General features: G+C 41.4%; 1 protein-coding gene across 1 annotated transcript in view; it reads left to right on the forward strand.

The window, feature by feature from the left end:
* nck2a (NCK adaptor protein 2a) overlaps nucleotides 1-15,505 on the forward strand; it is a 36,221-nt gene extending 20,716 nt beyond the window's left edge. The window contains exons 2-4 of the mRNA XM_014992200.2: nucleotides 5,188-5,429; nucleotides 10,965-11,725; nucleotides 12,783-15,505. Coding sequence (XP_014847686.2) covers nucleotides 5,204-5,429; nucleotides 10,965-11,725; nucleotides 12,783-12,977 — 1,182 coding nt within the window. The 5' untranslated portion in view covers nucleotides 5,188-5,203 and the 3' untranslated portion in view covers nucleotides 12,978-15,505. The remainder of the gene's footprint in view (nucleotides 1-5,187; nucleotides 5,430-10,964; nucleotides 11,726-12,782) is intronic.
* Nucleotides 15,506-16,829: the final 1,324 nt, after the last annotated feature.

Raw genomic sequence — 16,829 nt, forward strand, 5'->3', positions numbered from 1 at the left:
TTGCCTCACAAAGTGCGAGGAAATATAGCAGCCGGCAGAAAACATGTGGATAACATCTTCATCCCTAAGTGCATGTGAAAGGTATTCAACTCTGCCTCGGCCTGGTTTTGTTGTCGGAGATGAATCATCTTGTGAGGACGAGCATTAGAGCTCTTTAAATCACAAAAAGCCTTGTCCGGGGTGGCTCTTGCATCAAATTTGGCTTCCTCCTGTTTCAGCGCGTTCAATTCGCTCTAAATGTTTCCGACAGCGATTGCCAATGGGGAGTAAAGCAGTCCGCCTCCTTCCTGTGAGAGGCAGCTACTGCAAACATTGTAGAGTGGATGGGGGGGGTGGATGGAAATAATCTCTCATTGGTTGAAATTTAGCAGCCTTTGACCTAAATGCCAAACACAGAAAATTCTGCCAACATTTTTTTTCCCACTTTAAACATTCCCTCTTTTTTATGATCCTCTTTTATTTTCTCTCTTCCTCTTTGTGAAGTGTTGAAAGAGCCTCTGAACGCTCCCTTGCCAGCGAGGGGAGCTGTGAAGTGTTGTTGAACCCCAGCTCAGCAGTCTGTTGCTCATCTTTCTCTCTTAACATCTCTTTGTAGAGGAACAGGAGGTCATGAGGAGTTTGAGCTGTAAATCCTTCCTTTATTTATTTATTTTAACCCACTTCATCCAAATTTGTTGTTTAGCATCCGGTGAGCAAGACGCTTTTCTTTACCGCCTTTTTTGTCAACCAGTAATTACTCGGCCCTAAAAAGGCAGCATATTAAATCATATAAAATGGATGTTATTTTTAACATAACCAGATCTGATTTTCACTGCTCTTGGGTTGCCGTAGATAGATTTCTGACTGCCTTAATGGGAGTGAATCAGGAAGCCAGAAGGAGCTCTCTCATAGGGTTGATTGCTGAGTGTTCATAATTTAGAGTAGCAGATAGCGAGCAAGGTTGTCAAAGATGCAGAAATTGATATCGCAGCTAAAGAAAGGTAACATTCTGACATTGTCATGGTAAGAAATCACGCCAAGAAACAAAATGGTATTAAACCACTAAAAAAAATGGCACAATTGTAGAAAACATTGAAAAGGTTTTTTGTGTATTTTATTCATGTCTCAACAGGCAAAAAAGTAGATTTTCAGTGCTTCATATTGAAAACTGGAGTGAAACAGGATGTGTTTGTAGGATCCAAGAGTTTGCATCATGCAAATAGCATGGTTTACCCCAGAAGATCTGCTCAGCCCAGTGGTAGAGGCGCTAGGGCAGCCCACCGTTTTTGTGTGTTAAAACATTTAAAAAGTTACAAAAATTTCTAGGTGGACGCGCAGGCGTCATAATTTCAAAATAACAGCATGTCAGATCAACAGGTGGGTGCAGGGAAGGTGCAATTGGTGCCTCTATAAACCTAGCTTAATCTGTCATTCTGTCACTGTTACTGGTATTAAAAACCTTATTTAAAACAAACAAATGACTCTTAGTGTGGTGGAGAGACAAGTAAAGCCTGGTGTCCCGCCAGCTTATAATACATTGATATATGTAGTATTCACTGAAAATGATAAACTGCATAGAAAAATATGCCATCAGTACACAAGATGTAGTAGGTGCTAAAATGTGAGACGGTGCAATAAATCAATAATACATTGTGATAGGCACATGAGTGATATCAGTAGATAATACATCCATCAGAATATTCAATAATTTCACCGAACTCTGATCCAGAAACACACAGCATTGTGGGGAATGTAGGCAGATGAAAGACTTTAGCTGCTCAACCTCTCATGGCCAGCTAAGCTAAGCTAGGTTGGTGGCATCAGCTAACTCACTTGCTCTTTGGTTACCTAGCAACAATCTGTTAAGTAACTTAGTAACTTATGCAGTAGCGGTTTAGTGTTTCATGCCAAATACTTGCTTAAAAATAAGAACAAGGTGAAGTGAAAGGAAAAAAATTAAAACCGTTTTTCGAGAGGAAATGTCCTGTTGGTCTCATTTCCAATTCAGCTGCCGCCTTCTCCTCACAAGTTTGGTGGTGATTTAGGTTAAATCTTCTGATCAAACCTGATTATGCTATCGAAAAGTAATCATTACCAGGACTTCTAAATGCAGCAGAACAGGGGCTAACTACAAATGCCGGAAATGCTTTTTAAATTTCTCATTAAAAAATTCCTTGCACTTTGGAGTAGTGCAGTACTTTTGCTAGTATATAACAGAATCAAACTAAAAAAAAAAAAAAGTTTGTGGTTGCAGCAGGTGTTTAACGACTGTGTGAATACTAGGCACTGTAACAATGAAGTGGTTCTTAGATTTCATGAATGCATCTAAAGGAGGAATAAACACTGTAAAACTGGCAGAAAGTTGTAATCCAATCTAATCCAGCTACTGCTGGCTGAGGCACAGAGACCCAAGCACATTCACACACCTCCTGTCTCCTGGAAGAGCTGACGTCACCGTCCCTCATCTTGTGATAAATCCGTCCTTCTGATCCACTTTCCTCCCCGATTCTAAAGAATCCCAGCTGTTGCTTTTGTCCCCTCCTTAAACGTCAACCTAACCAGCTTAACCTCAATTCTTCCGCTGCCTTTGTTGCTGCAATAATAAAAAAAAAAACAACAAAAAGTCACATCCTGAAAAGTCGAGCTGTTTAACTTGTAGCGAACTTGGCACACACACTCCTCAGTGTTACACAACTCTCCTCCTCCTCTCAGCCATCCCTGTCCCGGCCTGCTAGGCGAGAGCCAGTTTGACAGCTTTTAGTGACGGCAAGCAGAGGCACATTTTCTGTGCAAACTGTTGCACATGAGCGGCTGTAGGGCAGCCATTAGGCATTCTCCTGCAGTGACACAACCTACTGGTCGAGACCATAGCAGCAGGAATGTTCCCAGTCATCTCTGACTCTGCGCTTGTGGCTTAAGTGAAACTGAGATAAATGTCTGTGGTTGAGCAAAGAGGGCACCATTATCTGCTGCTGCTATTAGCATGTATTAATAAGTAATCTACGCAGAAGATATGAATCTTTCCTTCGCTAATGGAATCTTTCTACGTCTAATTTAAGCAACTCTTAGCGTGAGTCATCTTTCTTCAGAGTAGCTTTTACCCGTTTTTTTTTTTTTTTCACTGAAGAGTAAAATGTAAATAATTAAGCAAACATTCTTCTTGCATCTGTGCTGCAGGCTAATATGCTTTTTTTTTTTTTTTTCCTGTCTAGACTGTGTAAAACTATCTATTGTTCACATACGCTAAATAAGAATGGGGTAATCTCGCCCACATGCTTCTCTATGCACTCAAATCAATGTTGTTTTCCATTTTAACCACTGCAGGGGTTTCCGTTTGAATCAGTCAATGACAGATCATTTCAACATGGTGGAAAAAACTCAATGGATATCTATTATTCCCTTTTATGTGGAGGACTATTTTTAACTCTTGTGTAAAGGTTATTCGCAGCTACGTTCTGACGTCTCAATCGCCAGTCATAATCTTGCTCAAGATTAGGTTTTCATTTATTGCTCTGATCACACATTTATTAACTTTACAGTTTATCTTCAGTGGCAGAACATTGACAAAGTGGCTGTTTGTTGTACCGACTATTCACCAATTTGTTGCAAGTAATTAAATCAATCTGGAGATGGTTAACTTTCCTTTCATTGTTCTTGCGTTTTTTTTTCTCACACCTCGAAGGTGAGCTAAATATAAACCGGATCGGTCAGGTTGTTTTCATACCGTGAGGTTGTATTTATTATGTGACGTTAACCGAGAGCAGACGTTACTCACACATGCACAGACTCAAGACTACAGCTCCTGAACAGGAAGGTGGTCTAGTTGACCCATGTCAAATGACCTTACTCAAAGCCTGGTGAAATAGAGCGTGTAATCGCTCACTGCACTGTCTAAAAAACCCCCCAAAAAAACGAAAACCCCAACAGGCAAGGTGTGCTTGTGTATTTGTGCCCAAGCGAGAGCACATAAATTGATTTATTTGGTGTGCTTGTGCTGCTTTCTGCCAAAATAAGCTTTTTGTAGAAGCTTCGATGTCTGTAGAGCTGCAGTTTCTGCCGTTAAACTTCATGCTTTCAGCTAACGGTGTTGCCTGGTATCTTCTGACACGACTCTGCTTCACTGTTGGACGTATATGAAATGTTGCCATAATTTCCATCTAAGGAATTAAAGGCTTTAATGCCAGTTCATGCTCAAAATATTACCATGAACATTTATCTTGGTTATGTAATATACTGGAAACCTTTCCTGGGTTTATCCGGACTAATACCCAGCGTGAGCAGGGATAAGCACTTTAGCAATTCTACTCGGGGATGAGTGTGGATCATTTTTTTAATGACTTCTTACTTGTGACAGCAGCGCTGAGCTTCACAAACACAGCTCACAGCGATAAAGTATTCACACCCTTTAAACTCTTCCTCATTTAGTCATGTTACAGCCACCAGCCTTGGTAGTAGATCAACGTCGGACTGAAAAGACTGTGATGAGTCGATTATTGAAATAATTAGCAACTGATTTTGAATATAGCAGACTGAAAAAAGACACAATTAAGCCTAAACTGTACAAAAAAATGTACATTTTGCGTTTAAGATGAAAAACCTTTTTTGTCTGTAAATATGTTCTACAAAAAAACTCCTCAAGTGGCAAACTTTTAGCACCTTTTGCTATCCAGTTATTTATCAGTTAATCCCAAACATAAAGAGATTAGCTTGAAGCTGTATTAAGTTAAGCCGAGAGCACCGAGCTATTGTCATGTTAATGTTGGAAGTATTGTTTTAGCTGCAGACGCCTCATGACTCATGAATCTACTTCCTCCCATATTGGAAATGTGCAGTACTTCGTGTTCATTTAGTTAATAAAATCCCAATATTTACTAGGAAGTTTTTGGCCACGATGTGAAGAAGTTTAGAAAACTCCCTTCTGTGTTTGAATGAGGGTTGCCTCATTGGTAAAGCTGAAAAAAGTTTCCTAAAAACCAAATATTTAATTTGTCCGTTCAGACTACTGTACAATAAACGTGGCAAATCCATTGGAGGAGTTGCCATTGAATACAGTAATTTATAGCTGATTATCAACTCAGTCTAAAGCCTGTTATCAGCTTTTGTTTTTCTGTCATGAGAAAAAGTCGGATGGTGTTTAAATGTGCAGCTCACTCGCCATCTTATATTTGTCGTTGATTTGTGACTCCTCCTCCTCCTCCTTCTCTCCAGGAGGACTCCATGAAAGATGACAGAAGAGGTGATTGTTGTAGCCAAGTGGGACTACATAGCCCAGCAGGACCAGGAACTTGACATCCGTAAAAACGAGCGCCTCTACCTCCTCGACGACTCGAAGACGTGGTGGCGCGTCCGCAACACCGCCAACCAGACGGGCTACGTGCCGTCGAACTACGTGGAGCGCAAGAACAGCCTGAAGAAAAGCTCTCTGGTGAAGAACATCAAAGACACCCTGGGTAAGAGGCTTCCAGCTCCCGGCTGCGGCGGAGAATAAAGTCCCCCGAGTGCACGAATTATCACTACTAACGTGTTGAGATGCTTTTCATCAAAAGCAGTAAATCTGTGTCCCACATTGAATAAGATGAGATATTTCTGTGCTCTGTGAGTTTGTTTTTTTCTTTAGTCTGGATTTTCATAAAGAGTAAAACGATTTTCTCACTGTGTTTCTGTCTTGGCTGGAAGCTGTCACCAGGCTCTCCAGGGAGCCTGTTGAGTCGGCCATTGCTCTCAGCTGTCAGCACTCTGTCGCTCAGTGTCCCCAGCCATGACTTGAATATATTAGTCTCTCTGTGTGGGTATAGCTTTCAGCTAAGGGTGGTGAAAATGGTGTGTGTAGCATACGTGAAAGGAAGTCTCTACTTTTCTCCGATTAAGTAAGAGGAAAATAGAAGCCCTACTTCTATTGACTGGCAATGAAAGTAACGACAGATGACAGATTATTCAAAGAGACTTCTCCTTTATGCAATAAATTTTCCTTGACTTTGTCATTCAGGCACAAAGAAGACACCAATTATCTGTATCAAAGGAAGAATTTTCCATCCCATTATTAAGTCATGTCTAAAACCTTTGAATCTAAAGGAGGATAATGAAACAAAGAACAAACCCAATATTGTTGCCCAGAAAGAAGAAACACCTTAGGCTTTGGGAAATGGTGATTTATGGAGCTGTTGAAAGAAAAAACAGAACACGCTCAACATTTTAGGTCAACATTTGGTAGGTCTGTTTTTTTTTTTTTTATTATCTTTTGCTTGACAGCAGAGCTTACAGGTGTGCAGTGCATTAATGGCCCCGAAAAGCTGTCACTGAGCATTGTTTTTTTTAATATATTTATTCCTAATCCTGCTGACTCAGTTGTATCCATCAATCATTCATCTGTTCATTCATCAATCTGTCCATCTATTTTTTTGTCCATAATCCATCAATACTTTTGTCTTTGACGGCTTGTGGGAGAAAGAATCCTCTGGCCTTTAGGTAGGCTGTGCCCCAATTCATTTTTACAAGTTTTTGAATATGAAAATGTAGGCATGAAATCGTTTGGGACAATGGCGCTCTTTAACACCCACTCAGATGTTTTCCCTCTGAAGTGAACAAATGCCACAGATGTCACCCCCAGCAAACATCCTCCACAAATTAAATGGCAGCACTTTTTTTTTTTTTTGATCTTTGATGCTCAAGTCAAGGGAGCAAAATATAAAAACTTTCTCTTTTGATCTACTAATGGGTAGCAAAGCAAACAGTGAAATTAATTTGTTTTGACAGCTTCACTATGGGATACCTGCTCCTCTATCAGAATGGTTGGGAACAGGAACCTGGGCAGGAAATGGAAATGTCTGGTGGAAAGCAGTTTAAATGTAAAACAAGCAATAAACGTGTGGATTCTAAAGGCAGCTGTAGTCGGAGGTGACAGAGAGAGGTGGATCGAGGTCAGCTTTAATGTATTCACCTCTCCCAGCTCTGTGGATCCAGACCCTCGGGGGAAGGGGAGCTGCAGCTGCATGCCGGCCGCCCTGACACAGCCTGCTGCAGTCGGTCACCTTAACCAGAGGTCACAGGGCGCGGAGATGAAGCCCTCCTCCCTCTGTTCTCCGCTCCAGCGCCATTTTCATCAGCTCCTCTCTTGGCCACCGTGGACCTCTGCTTTTCTCTTATCAGTAGTTATCCTGCAGGACAAATCAGGCACCTAATGGCTGTATCGGAATGATGGATTACCCCCCCCATTCTCTGACTGAGTTATATATCGACTACAACATTATGGCCCCGTTCCATCCCAGTCTGGGCAGCATCCTTCCTGCCTGCAGCTCTTTCCTGTTAAAAGCCTCTGAAAATCCAATAGGCGAGAACACTTTCACGATGAGGCGATGAGCAATAGGTGAGGGTCAGGTGATAATGGAAACTACGCACACACTTCAGCGGACAAGTTGATTGGTTGAGAGTTTGATGACCCCCCTTCATTGTTTTAATCCTCTTCAGTGAGCATTTTGATGCACTCTTTTTTTCTGTTCTCTGCAGTTTCTCTTCTCCATGCATGCTGGTTTTTAGAGCAGTTGTATCATCAGCTTCCATCTGAAAAGAGTCTTAACTATAAATGGCTGCCTGCTGCTCGGTGCCCCACTTTCTTCTGCTTGGAAATAAAAAAAAGCATCGTTGTGTAAAGGAAATAAGCAAAGACCTTACTAGTTGCTGGAACTGGGTCAATACTCACCTGTAAAACTAAAGACAACATTAAATTTCTGCCTATTTGAGTTTTTAAAGAGTGCAGTTTTCGTTAAAGTTCAAACCACTATGTAGGGTTCCTCCCAGGAGCTTGCTGCGCCTGGTGGTTGGGGCTCTAGGTCAGTCATTCATTCAGCGGTCTGCCGTGTTTTTGAGTTAAATGTTTAGAGTTGACAGGAAATTCGAAAAATATCACTTGGTGAGTATGCATTAATGGAAGATTAATGTTTGAATACTGACTATAAAGTCTTGAAAAATGCAAACATTTCCAAAAACTAAAATAAATAAGTAATGCTTAGTCTGGTGGGGGCCCAAGTAAAGCCTGGTGGCCCGCCAGGCTTATAATACACTGGAGGTAACCCTGACGGTGCGTTGTCCTTTGTTGCATAAACACAACAAAGACCTTTTCAAAGCTTTTTTTCACCCGTATTGTGAAAATAATGCAATATGATTCAGCTAACAAAAAAAAAAAAAAACTTTAAAAAGTTGCCATTACCTGGTTACGTTTAAGTGTGCACACCCTTAGTGATGACATCTAACCAAAACTTGGTGAGACATGACTTGGTGAGTCATTTTTGGTCATTAGCGTCCAACATTTTAACTTAATAGATTTGACATTTTTTTTGTCTAAAGTTCTCAAAGTCTGAGAGAATATATTAAACCCAAAAATTGCTTCGCTTGTGTTCTCCAACGCTCCTTGTAGTTTTTCCCTCTTTTTTTTTCTTTTCCGTTTTACTCCGCAAGCCTTTTGACGGCCTCACCGACTTTACACACAATGGGGCATTAAGACCTCGTAGCCCTTCGATTAAAAGCAGAGCCGCACTGCTGGAGGGGCCATTTAAAAGACCACATATCTCACCTGTGATTCACTCTCACAGAGCTCTTAAACCTCATCACCCGCTGTTTTAGAACTAACACTTCACTACAGGGTCCTGTTGGCTTTTTTGATTGTGGACACGTGTTTGGTGGGTGGTGCAATTTTGCAAGGACCCGCTTAATACAGTTACTTCCCCGCTGCCTTTCAGTGGAAGCAGAAGAGTGAAGCAATATGCTGCAACTTTGAGCCTTTCATCAGCTCACTTCCCCCCAGAGTTGAAGCCCTCTGGGTTTAAAAAAAATCACGTCTCCTTTCACAAGATGAAGAGGTAGATGAAGGCTCGGAGAGGATGTCACGCCGCCGCTCTAACAGGCAGGCCGGTGCCTGGAAGTGGAAATGAGTGTAGGGGAGAGGTGTGTGTGGAGATGCAGGTGTTTTTTTTTGCTAGGCTCAGAGGGAGACGTGAAGCATCCCTCAACCACATTACCCTGGTCGTTTCATTTAGTTTTTCTTTCCTTGACCTTCTCAAGTTGTCCCAGATGTCAGGCTTTCTCCTCACTCATAAATATCAGATTTGTGGGCTACACAGCGCCGTACGCAAACACGCACTGCTTGCTATTCCTACCTCATCCTCCTCCTTTGCATTTTTGTCAGCTGTGGCCTCTGATGTGTTTGGTCTCCAGCGTGTGTGAGGAACAGCTGCCAAGAGACCCCACTACCCTCCTCTCTCTCCCTTTCTCTGCCAACAAGTTTCATGCTACTCTACGTGAACCCTGCAATTTTCAAACAAAGTAAATGCTCTGTTCGGCAGTGACATTTCTGCGGCAGAGTCTGGGAGAGGAGCTGTCAAAATTTCTCTCTCTTCAGTCATTAGCAGCACACACCAGCTTCCACTGACACCAGCTTCAGCCGTCAAGTAAATGGTTTAAATGCCGACAGCCGCGCTGTGTGTAATTACTGTTTTAACATCCATGTGAGGAAGAAGAGGAGACCTCCTCAGTTTATGTTCAGTCAAGTTTAAAAAAAAAAACAATGTTTGAGTCCCACTGAAGTGTTCAAACACGTTTAAAGACTCGTCTTTGAAAGAACATGAATGGCGGAGTAGGAGGCAGGTAAGACAGGGTCTGACTTTGATCCTGGATGTGCCTGTCATTATTAAGCCCATGGTGCCTGCTCCACTTTTCATTCCCTCTGTGCTCCATCTATTTTCAACCTTTGGGTTTATATGGAGGTGTATGTGGTGTGTAGATGATGTCAGCTGAATGCTAAGTAGAGAAAAGCCCTAGTTTTGTTCTGTAGGAGTTGTGGGGAGGCGCCGTGTGTTGCCCAGTGCAGGACATCTTACTGCAAAAGCCTCAGCAGTTTCTCTGTTTTCTTCTAGTTGATTATCAAACAAAAGTTCTTACAAGAACAAAGTCTTCTTCATATTGAATGAGAATGATATCCTGATCAGGAGTTTCTTTTGACCCAGAAATCTTTGTAGATATTTCAATATTGGACAAGACTGATTTCCAATCAATTTGCTTGTCCTTGCTGGATCACAAGGGAGCTGGTGCCAATCTCCAGAGGTTATTAGGGTAAAGGTGGGGTACACCCTGGACTGGTTGCCAGTACATCGCAGGGCATCACAGGACAAACAACCAATTAACCAACATTCATGTTTCTGGACTGTGGGAGGAAGCTGGAGAACCCACACGTGAACGGGGACAACATGTAAACTACAGCAGTAAAAATAATTGAAATGGCATTAACAGATAAACTCAGCTTTAATGTGCTTTGCAATAAAAACTACATTTGATCAGTTTGTGAAGATATGGCTGACTTGACACATGGAAGTACAGTCTTCAATTCACCTGCATCTTTATTTCATAATTTTTTTCCCCCCCAGATTAATTTGCTAATCAAGCCCCACGGTTTGATACAACTCCACTCAGTTAAATATTTTTCTCCCATTCGTTTGGATTCCCTCCGGTAGAACCAGGCCAATCAGGGAACAGAAGGAGAAGTTGTGAACGATGATGGTGATTTTCTGCCTGCGTTTTTAGCAGCAGCTCATCGAAAGCTGCCTTCAGACGTCCAGTAACTGGGTGCTGGAGGGTCATATTTGATAAGTGGTGACTCCTAAAAAGTATTCTGCTGATCCAAAAGATGACGGGGGATGGGGGGGACACTTCTTGAAATTTGAAACACAGATAAAAATAGCCTCCCTGCAGGACATCTGAGACTTTTGTTTCTACCCAAAACAATATTTTCTCAACAAAAATATCCACGAATGTCCTGCTTGTCGTCTTGAATGCAGGGCAGTCAGTTCTCAACTCATTACTTCTTTCTAGGAAAAGGAAAGCTTAAACAAACAAAATCAAATTCTAGGGTATTTCTAAAGGAGTAAAGATGACCGATACAGTCATGTCCAGTGTTTCCAAACTATTCAGCTGAAGGTGTTGTCTTCTCCCGTGCACAGGTTTGGGGAAGGGTAAGAGGAAGACGAGCGCGCGCGATGCCTCCCCTACGCCAAGCTCAGACACAGAGTACCCTTCCAACGGCAGCGGGGGCGGAGGTGTGGTCGGAGCCGCGGAGAGGATCTATGACCTCAACATCCCCGCTGTGGTCAAGTTTGCGTACACAGCAGAGAGAGAAGACGAGCTAACTCTGCTCAAAGGCTCCAGGGTGGTCGTCATGGAGAAGTGCAGCGACGGCTGGTGGCGTGGCAGTCACGCTGGCCGCGTCGGCTGGTTCCCCTCCAATTACGTCCAGGAGGAGCTCATGGGGGTGGACGACGGAGACGGGGATTCCCCTCGGGCTTACCTCGGCGGGACTCTGCTGGCCAACGGCCGCGCCGGCGGCCGGGGCGTCGTCCTCCACCTGGTCCAAACGCTCTACCCCTTCAGCTCGACGACCGAGGAGGAGCTGAACTTTGAAAAGGGAGAAATCATGGAGGTGATAGAGAAGCCGGAGAACGACCCAGAGTGGTGGAGGTGTAAGAACTCTCGCGGCATCGTGGGCCTGGTGCCTAAGAACTATGTGGTGGTGCTGGGCGAGCGACCCGGCCCGCCCTCCACCACGTCGGCCTCCCCTCAGAGCCGCTATATGGGACCGGCGCGCTCGGGGAGGTTTGCCGGCAGGGACTGGTACTACGGCAACATCACCAGACATGAGGCCGAGTGCATACTCAACGAGCGGGGAGAGGAGGGCGACTTCCTCATACGAGACAGCGAGTCATCGGTGAGTCATCTAGGTGAAGTCACGGCAGCATGTCGGAGATGCTGACGAGGTTTTTATACAAAGTTAATAAAATTAGAAGTCTTAATTAAATCCTCGTGGCAAATTTGCACACGTTATAAAATTGAAAGAAGCATATTAATGACTTTAAAGAGTAGATGGTCAAGAATCGCATGAAAAATGCGACCGAGGTGCAGGAATTTAATCTACATCTGCTCCCAGCAGTGTTTTCACACACATGATTGAGGTTGTTGACATGTTGCTATGGCTGCAGATGAATCAGTAAGACTTGTACCTTTTGCGTACAACTTTCCAGTTAAACAAGGTCAGTGGAATGAAATAATCCATTGTTGCACGTGGCTACAACCGACTAATGCACCATATTTCTGCCTTTCTGCATTTTCACACTGATCAATCGCTAATAAACAATTACTTAAATGGTGCAGAATTTTATGTTGAAATATACTTAGGACTCAGTAATTTCATAATTCCTACATAGCAGTTTAATGAATGCATAAATAAGGATTATTTTCTGCTCAACTTTTCTCTTTTATTTTTTTCTAATTCAGTCATTAGATTTGCAGGGCGACTGACTAGTAAACATCCTGAATTCAGAGGAAACTATTTTAATCTCAGTAGATGAACATAAGAGGTCTAAAATAAGCTCAGGAGGGTTTGTGGTGCAGAGTTAGAGCGAGCGTCTCTCATACAGAGGCTGTAAATCCTCATTGCTGCCATCCTGGGTTCGATTCCTGAACCTTTGCTGCATCTCCTCTTCCTCTTTTTGCACTTTTCCTGTCTGATTAGCATCAATTAATCCCTTTAATGTTGAAAAAAATACAAATAAACAAAATTCGCTCAATATTTAAGGCAGCAATAGAAAGAACTTTAAAGGTTTAAAATTGCAGTAAAACTGCAATTTTAAACCTTTAAATTATAGCACAGATTTACCTTTCTTTTTGTTATAATGAACACAATGCTGCCCCCTGCTGGCCGATCTTAATTTGCTCAATGTAATCTCCTGTTCCTCTTTGTCTCCCTGTTTGGTTTTGTTTTTTAGCCCAGTGATTTCTCCGTGTCCCTGAAGGCGGTGGAGAAAAACAAGCACTTTAAAGTGCAGCTGTCAGACGGGGTGTACTGCATCGGCCAGCGCCGGTTCAACTCCATGGACGAACTAGTGGAGCATTACAAGAAGGCCCCCATCTACACAAGCGATCACGGAGAGAAGCTGTACCTGGTGAAGGCGCTGCTGTGATCTGCACATCTACACTGGATTTCTCACATTCACACACACACACGCACACACACGATCCCCGACTGTCTTAACCCAAGCCTTAGTCTGGACCTCTCCCGCTGTGGTGTCTGTACCACATCTAGATCCTCAGATCTCCTGGATTTTTTTTCCAAGCGAAAACGAGACAAACTGTTTTTTTTTGTTTTTTTTTCTAGCTCTTCGCTGTTTTTTTTTTTTTGCAGATGACCCTCAGACAGCCATCGCTGAGCCACACGGCGAACACGGCGTGTACCGAGCCTCTATTACCTTGGATGTGCTAACATGCAGTGACCACATTTTGCTGCTAACAGAACGCCCGAGGCCTTGTCGGGGGGTTTGAGCTCTCCCTCTGATGTCATACGTAACGTCTACTTACTAGCACGCACATTGCAAGTTCCACCGTTGCTCTTAACTCACCCAGGACAGAACCGACGTTCTTACCGGTTCAGAGACGGACTCGGACCTCAGTGGGACCCAACTCTGTCACGTCTAACCGCAGCCCACGTTTCATTTTAGTCCATCAAGACCCACTTGTTAGTGAACTCGCATTATTATTATTTTTTTTTTAAAGCTTATTTAAATTTGTTCAAGTTTTGTAGTTACTTTTTCACAAAGTGACCAGAATCACTTTTGCCTTTTTCTTTTTTTTTTTCTAATTTTCACCATTCCTCCACCCACTCATTTTTGTTTTTGTAACGCCACTTTTTTTCTGTTTCTACCGAACAGTTAATTGCTAGTGATACTTTAAATGTGGACAACAACACTCACTGTAGTATTTCTACCAGGCGGTGCAATAGAGGAGACCTCAGAGTTCCTGTAGAGTTTGAATGTTGATCCATGTAACCAAACGTGCCACCCTGTACCCGTTTACTACTGGCTCCAGGTCTGCACTGCACTCTCAGATTAACCCACGGCTCAGTGCTCATGCTTTATATTGTGTCGAGTTGAACGTGTTATTACCGTTCTATTCTCCAGTACGTGTCTGTAGCTACATGAGGAAGAACAACAATAAAGTCTTTTTTTGTTTGTTTTGGGAACGCTTCCTGAGTAACTACACTGTTTCTGTGATGGCGATGCTGTTTGGGGTAAAAAAAGAAAGAAGGAAAGAAAGTACCTCTTCTGATAGTATCTTTGTGATTACAATTAACTTTGCAGGAAATGTATATTGAAGACTAATCGGTAATTAAATGAAACCCCGATTTGAACAGAAGTCTATTTAGGGATGGGTATTTTAGAGCTCTATCTTTATAAATCAAAGGAGTTTCATATATTGGCACCACCAAAAACAGTTTTTTTTTTTTTATTCCTTCCCAAAAGGTTTACCCCTGGTTAGCGGCTACTTCAGCTCTGTTAGGCCTGAATATTTAAAACGAGTTAAGTCGTATTAAAGTCGCAGACACCTGATTGTAAAATTAGTGTCGATTTTCTGTATTTAGACATTCTGGATGCTTCTCATTTATAGGCACCGCTGCTTAAGATGTGTCAAAAGGAAAATAAATCATTTTTTAAAGGTGAGGGCTTATTTTTACCTCCCTTACTATCCCACTATCTGTGACCGGTGGAGATGAACTCTTGCCCCTCATGTCTTTGTATTTGTCACGTTTTTTTAATTTTATTTTATTTTTTTCACTTCTCTGTCTCTGTATGGTCACATTTAGGTGAGTGGCTTTTTGGTGTTTTTGTTGCATCCTTTTTATGACTTATCTGATCAACACACATCTACTTTAATGAAATGACATGTTTTCTTGTCTTTCCTGTTTTGAAGTAAGAGAAATGGTCATTATCCCCACTGGAAACATGAAATCTTCACTTGGTTATTAAAAGCTTATGGACACTGAGATCAAGACAGGAAAACCTTAACTACACTTTAAAACTTCTATTTATTTCAGAAGAAATGTTGGAGCTGATTTTTTTAAATTATTTATCCACAGAATAAGAAGAAGTTCAAATGTCTTTCTCATTTGGAAGAGTGGCTAAGAAAACTGGGCCTTGGTATCATAATTTAACCAGTCGAAAATGTTTCTGGATGCACAAATTAATAAGAAAAAACACACATTAAAAAGTTCTAATCATTTTTTAGTAGATTTTGCTGTGATAAGATTCACATTCTGTTCTACACATCTTTAACAGAGGGCCCAGTAACTGTATTTTACAGCCATGGCAGATTAAAACCCTGGTATTCAGATGAAATAAATCCTCCTTCGTTGTAAAGACACCAAATATGCCACCATCTGACTTGCATCCAGAAATCTAGCGACGCCAAACGTCCACCCGTTTTTGTGCGTTTGTTTACCAATGGAAGTGTTGATCACGGGGTCATCAGCTTTTATATGATATATCTGAATGTTATTGAGCACTGTTATTTAATTCTTGTCTCCACTGTATGTAAATATATTCAAATAAGAAGAGGTGCATATATGAATCATTAAGATCCAACCTACGGTACTGTATCACCGACGACGTGATGAGAATTCAGATACTTTTGTTCAATAAAAGATTTTTGACAAACACTCGTGACTGTTTCGTGCAGCGTCGGCGGTTCTGGGTTTAAATCCAGTGAAGTTTGAGTTTAAGGGGTTTTGTTTTTTTCTAATAAATTGAATCTTTGTAGAACTTGAAGCTTCCCATATGGACCGTCAATGAAGGAGTTTTTTTTTTGCAGCTATTTTCTGATTGGTCTCTTGGTTACATTTTTGATCCTTTCCCTCTTGTCTGGTTATTGACAACCCACAATCCTCCTTTGGTACCAAAGAACGTACCAAATTTAACTTCTTCCTTAATGGTTCTGTTGCGTCTTCCTGCTCTTACTGAGGTCATAAGGCTTTTGGGTTTCACAGTTGGATTAAACTCATCATGCGAAGTCTGACAAGCTACTTATGCTTTATTTTGTACAAAACAAAAGAAAATGCATATACATATGTGCATACATTTAAGCATACGCAAAAACAGTGTTTTGCGGCAATCATCCATTTTAGCTTCTGTACTTGTTTGAAAAACAAAACAAAAGAAAATGTATAGAGATGTTTCTTCCAACAAAATAAACTATAACAGAAAACCTTTAAAATAAAAAGTACCATTCATAATTTTTTGATCTAAGTTTAAATTGATAAATGCTTAAAGATCCACTGAGAACATCAGTTTTTAGCTGTTGTGTAATTTTTTTCTTTATATATATATATATATATGTATATATATATATATATATATATATATATATATATATATATATATGTATATATATATATATATATTTTACATGTCCTTAAGAATTAACTTGGCGAATAAAGTTGATTCTGACTTTTTAAAAACACGCCATGCTTTCTGTGTGTTGGCTTTTATTAGCTTTCGAGTGAAAACACCTGACATAAAATGAAGCGAAGCTGCGTTCTCTCATGTTTTGGTGTGAACACTGAAAGAGCATTTCCTGTAGTTTATAAAGAGCTCCGATCTGAGGTGTTGCCCGTCTCTGAGGACGGATGATTCTTGTCAGACGGGTTCTGATCTGGTACTGAGGTGGAACCAGAGAGCTGCTGCTGAAGGAAAGGAAAGTTTCATATCGACATTTCATATTTTTGTGAATGTCTTCATTTGGGATGAGGTGTTCCTGTAATCCTAGTCTGATGATAGACATGCTCTAGAGTGAAGTTACAGCGGAGAACTGATTATGATTAAATTATGCAAAAATCATTAAAGTCTTTGAATAATTTGTTGCACTACTGGTAATTCTCCACACGGGGGCAGTATTGACCTTCATCTGCCAACTATTTAGATTTAACGGGGGAAAGAAACTAGTAGAAAAACTAACCTATGTTGAATTATTCATTATTTTCACTT

Source organism: Poecilia mexicana, unplaced genomic scaffold (genome assembly GCF_051168715.1).
Source record: "Poecilia mexicana isolate PSO_F unplaced genomic scaffold, ASM5116871v1 scaffold_2, whole genome shotgun sequence".
Taxonomy (NCBI): Eukaryota; Metazoa; Chordata; class Actinopteri; order Cyprinodontiformes; family Poeciliidae; genus Poecilia; species Poecilia mexicana.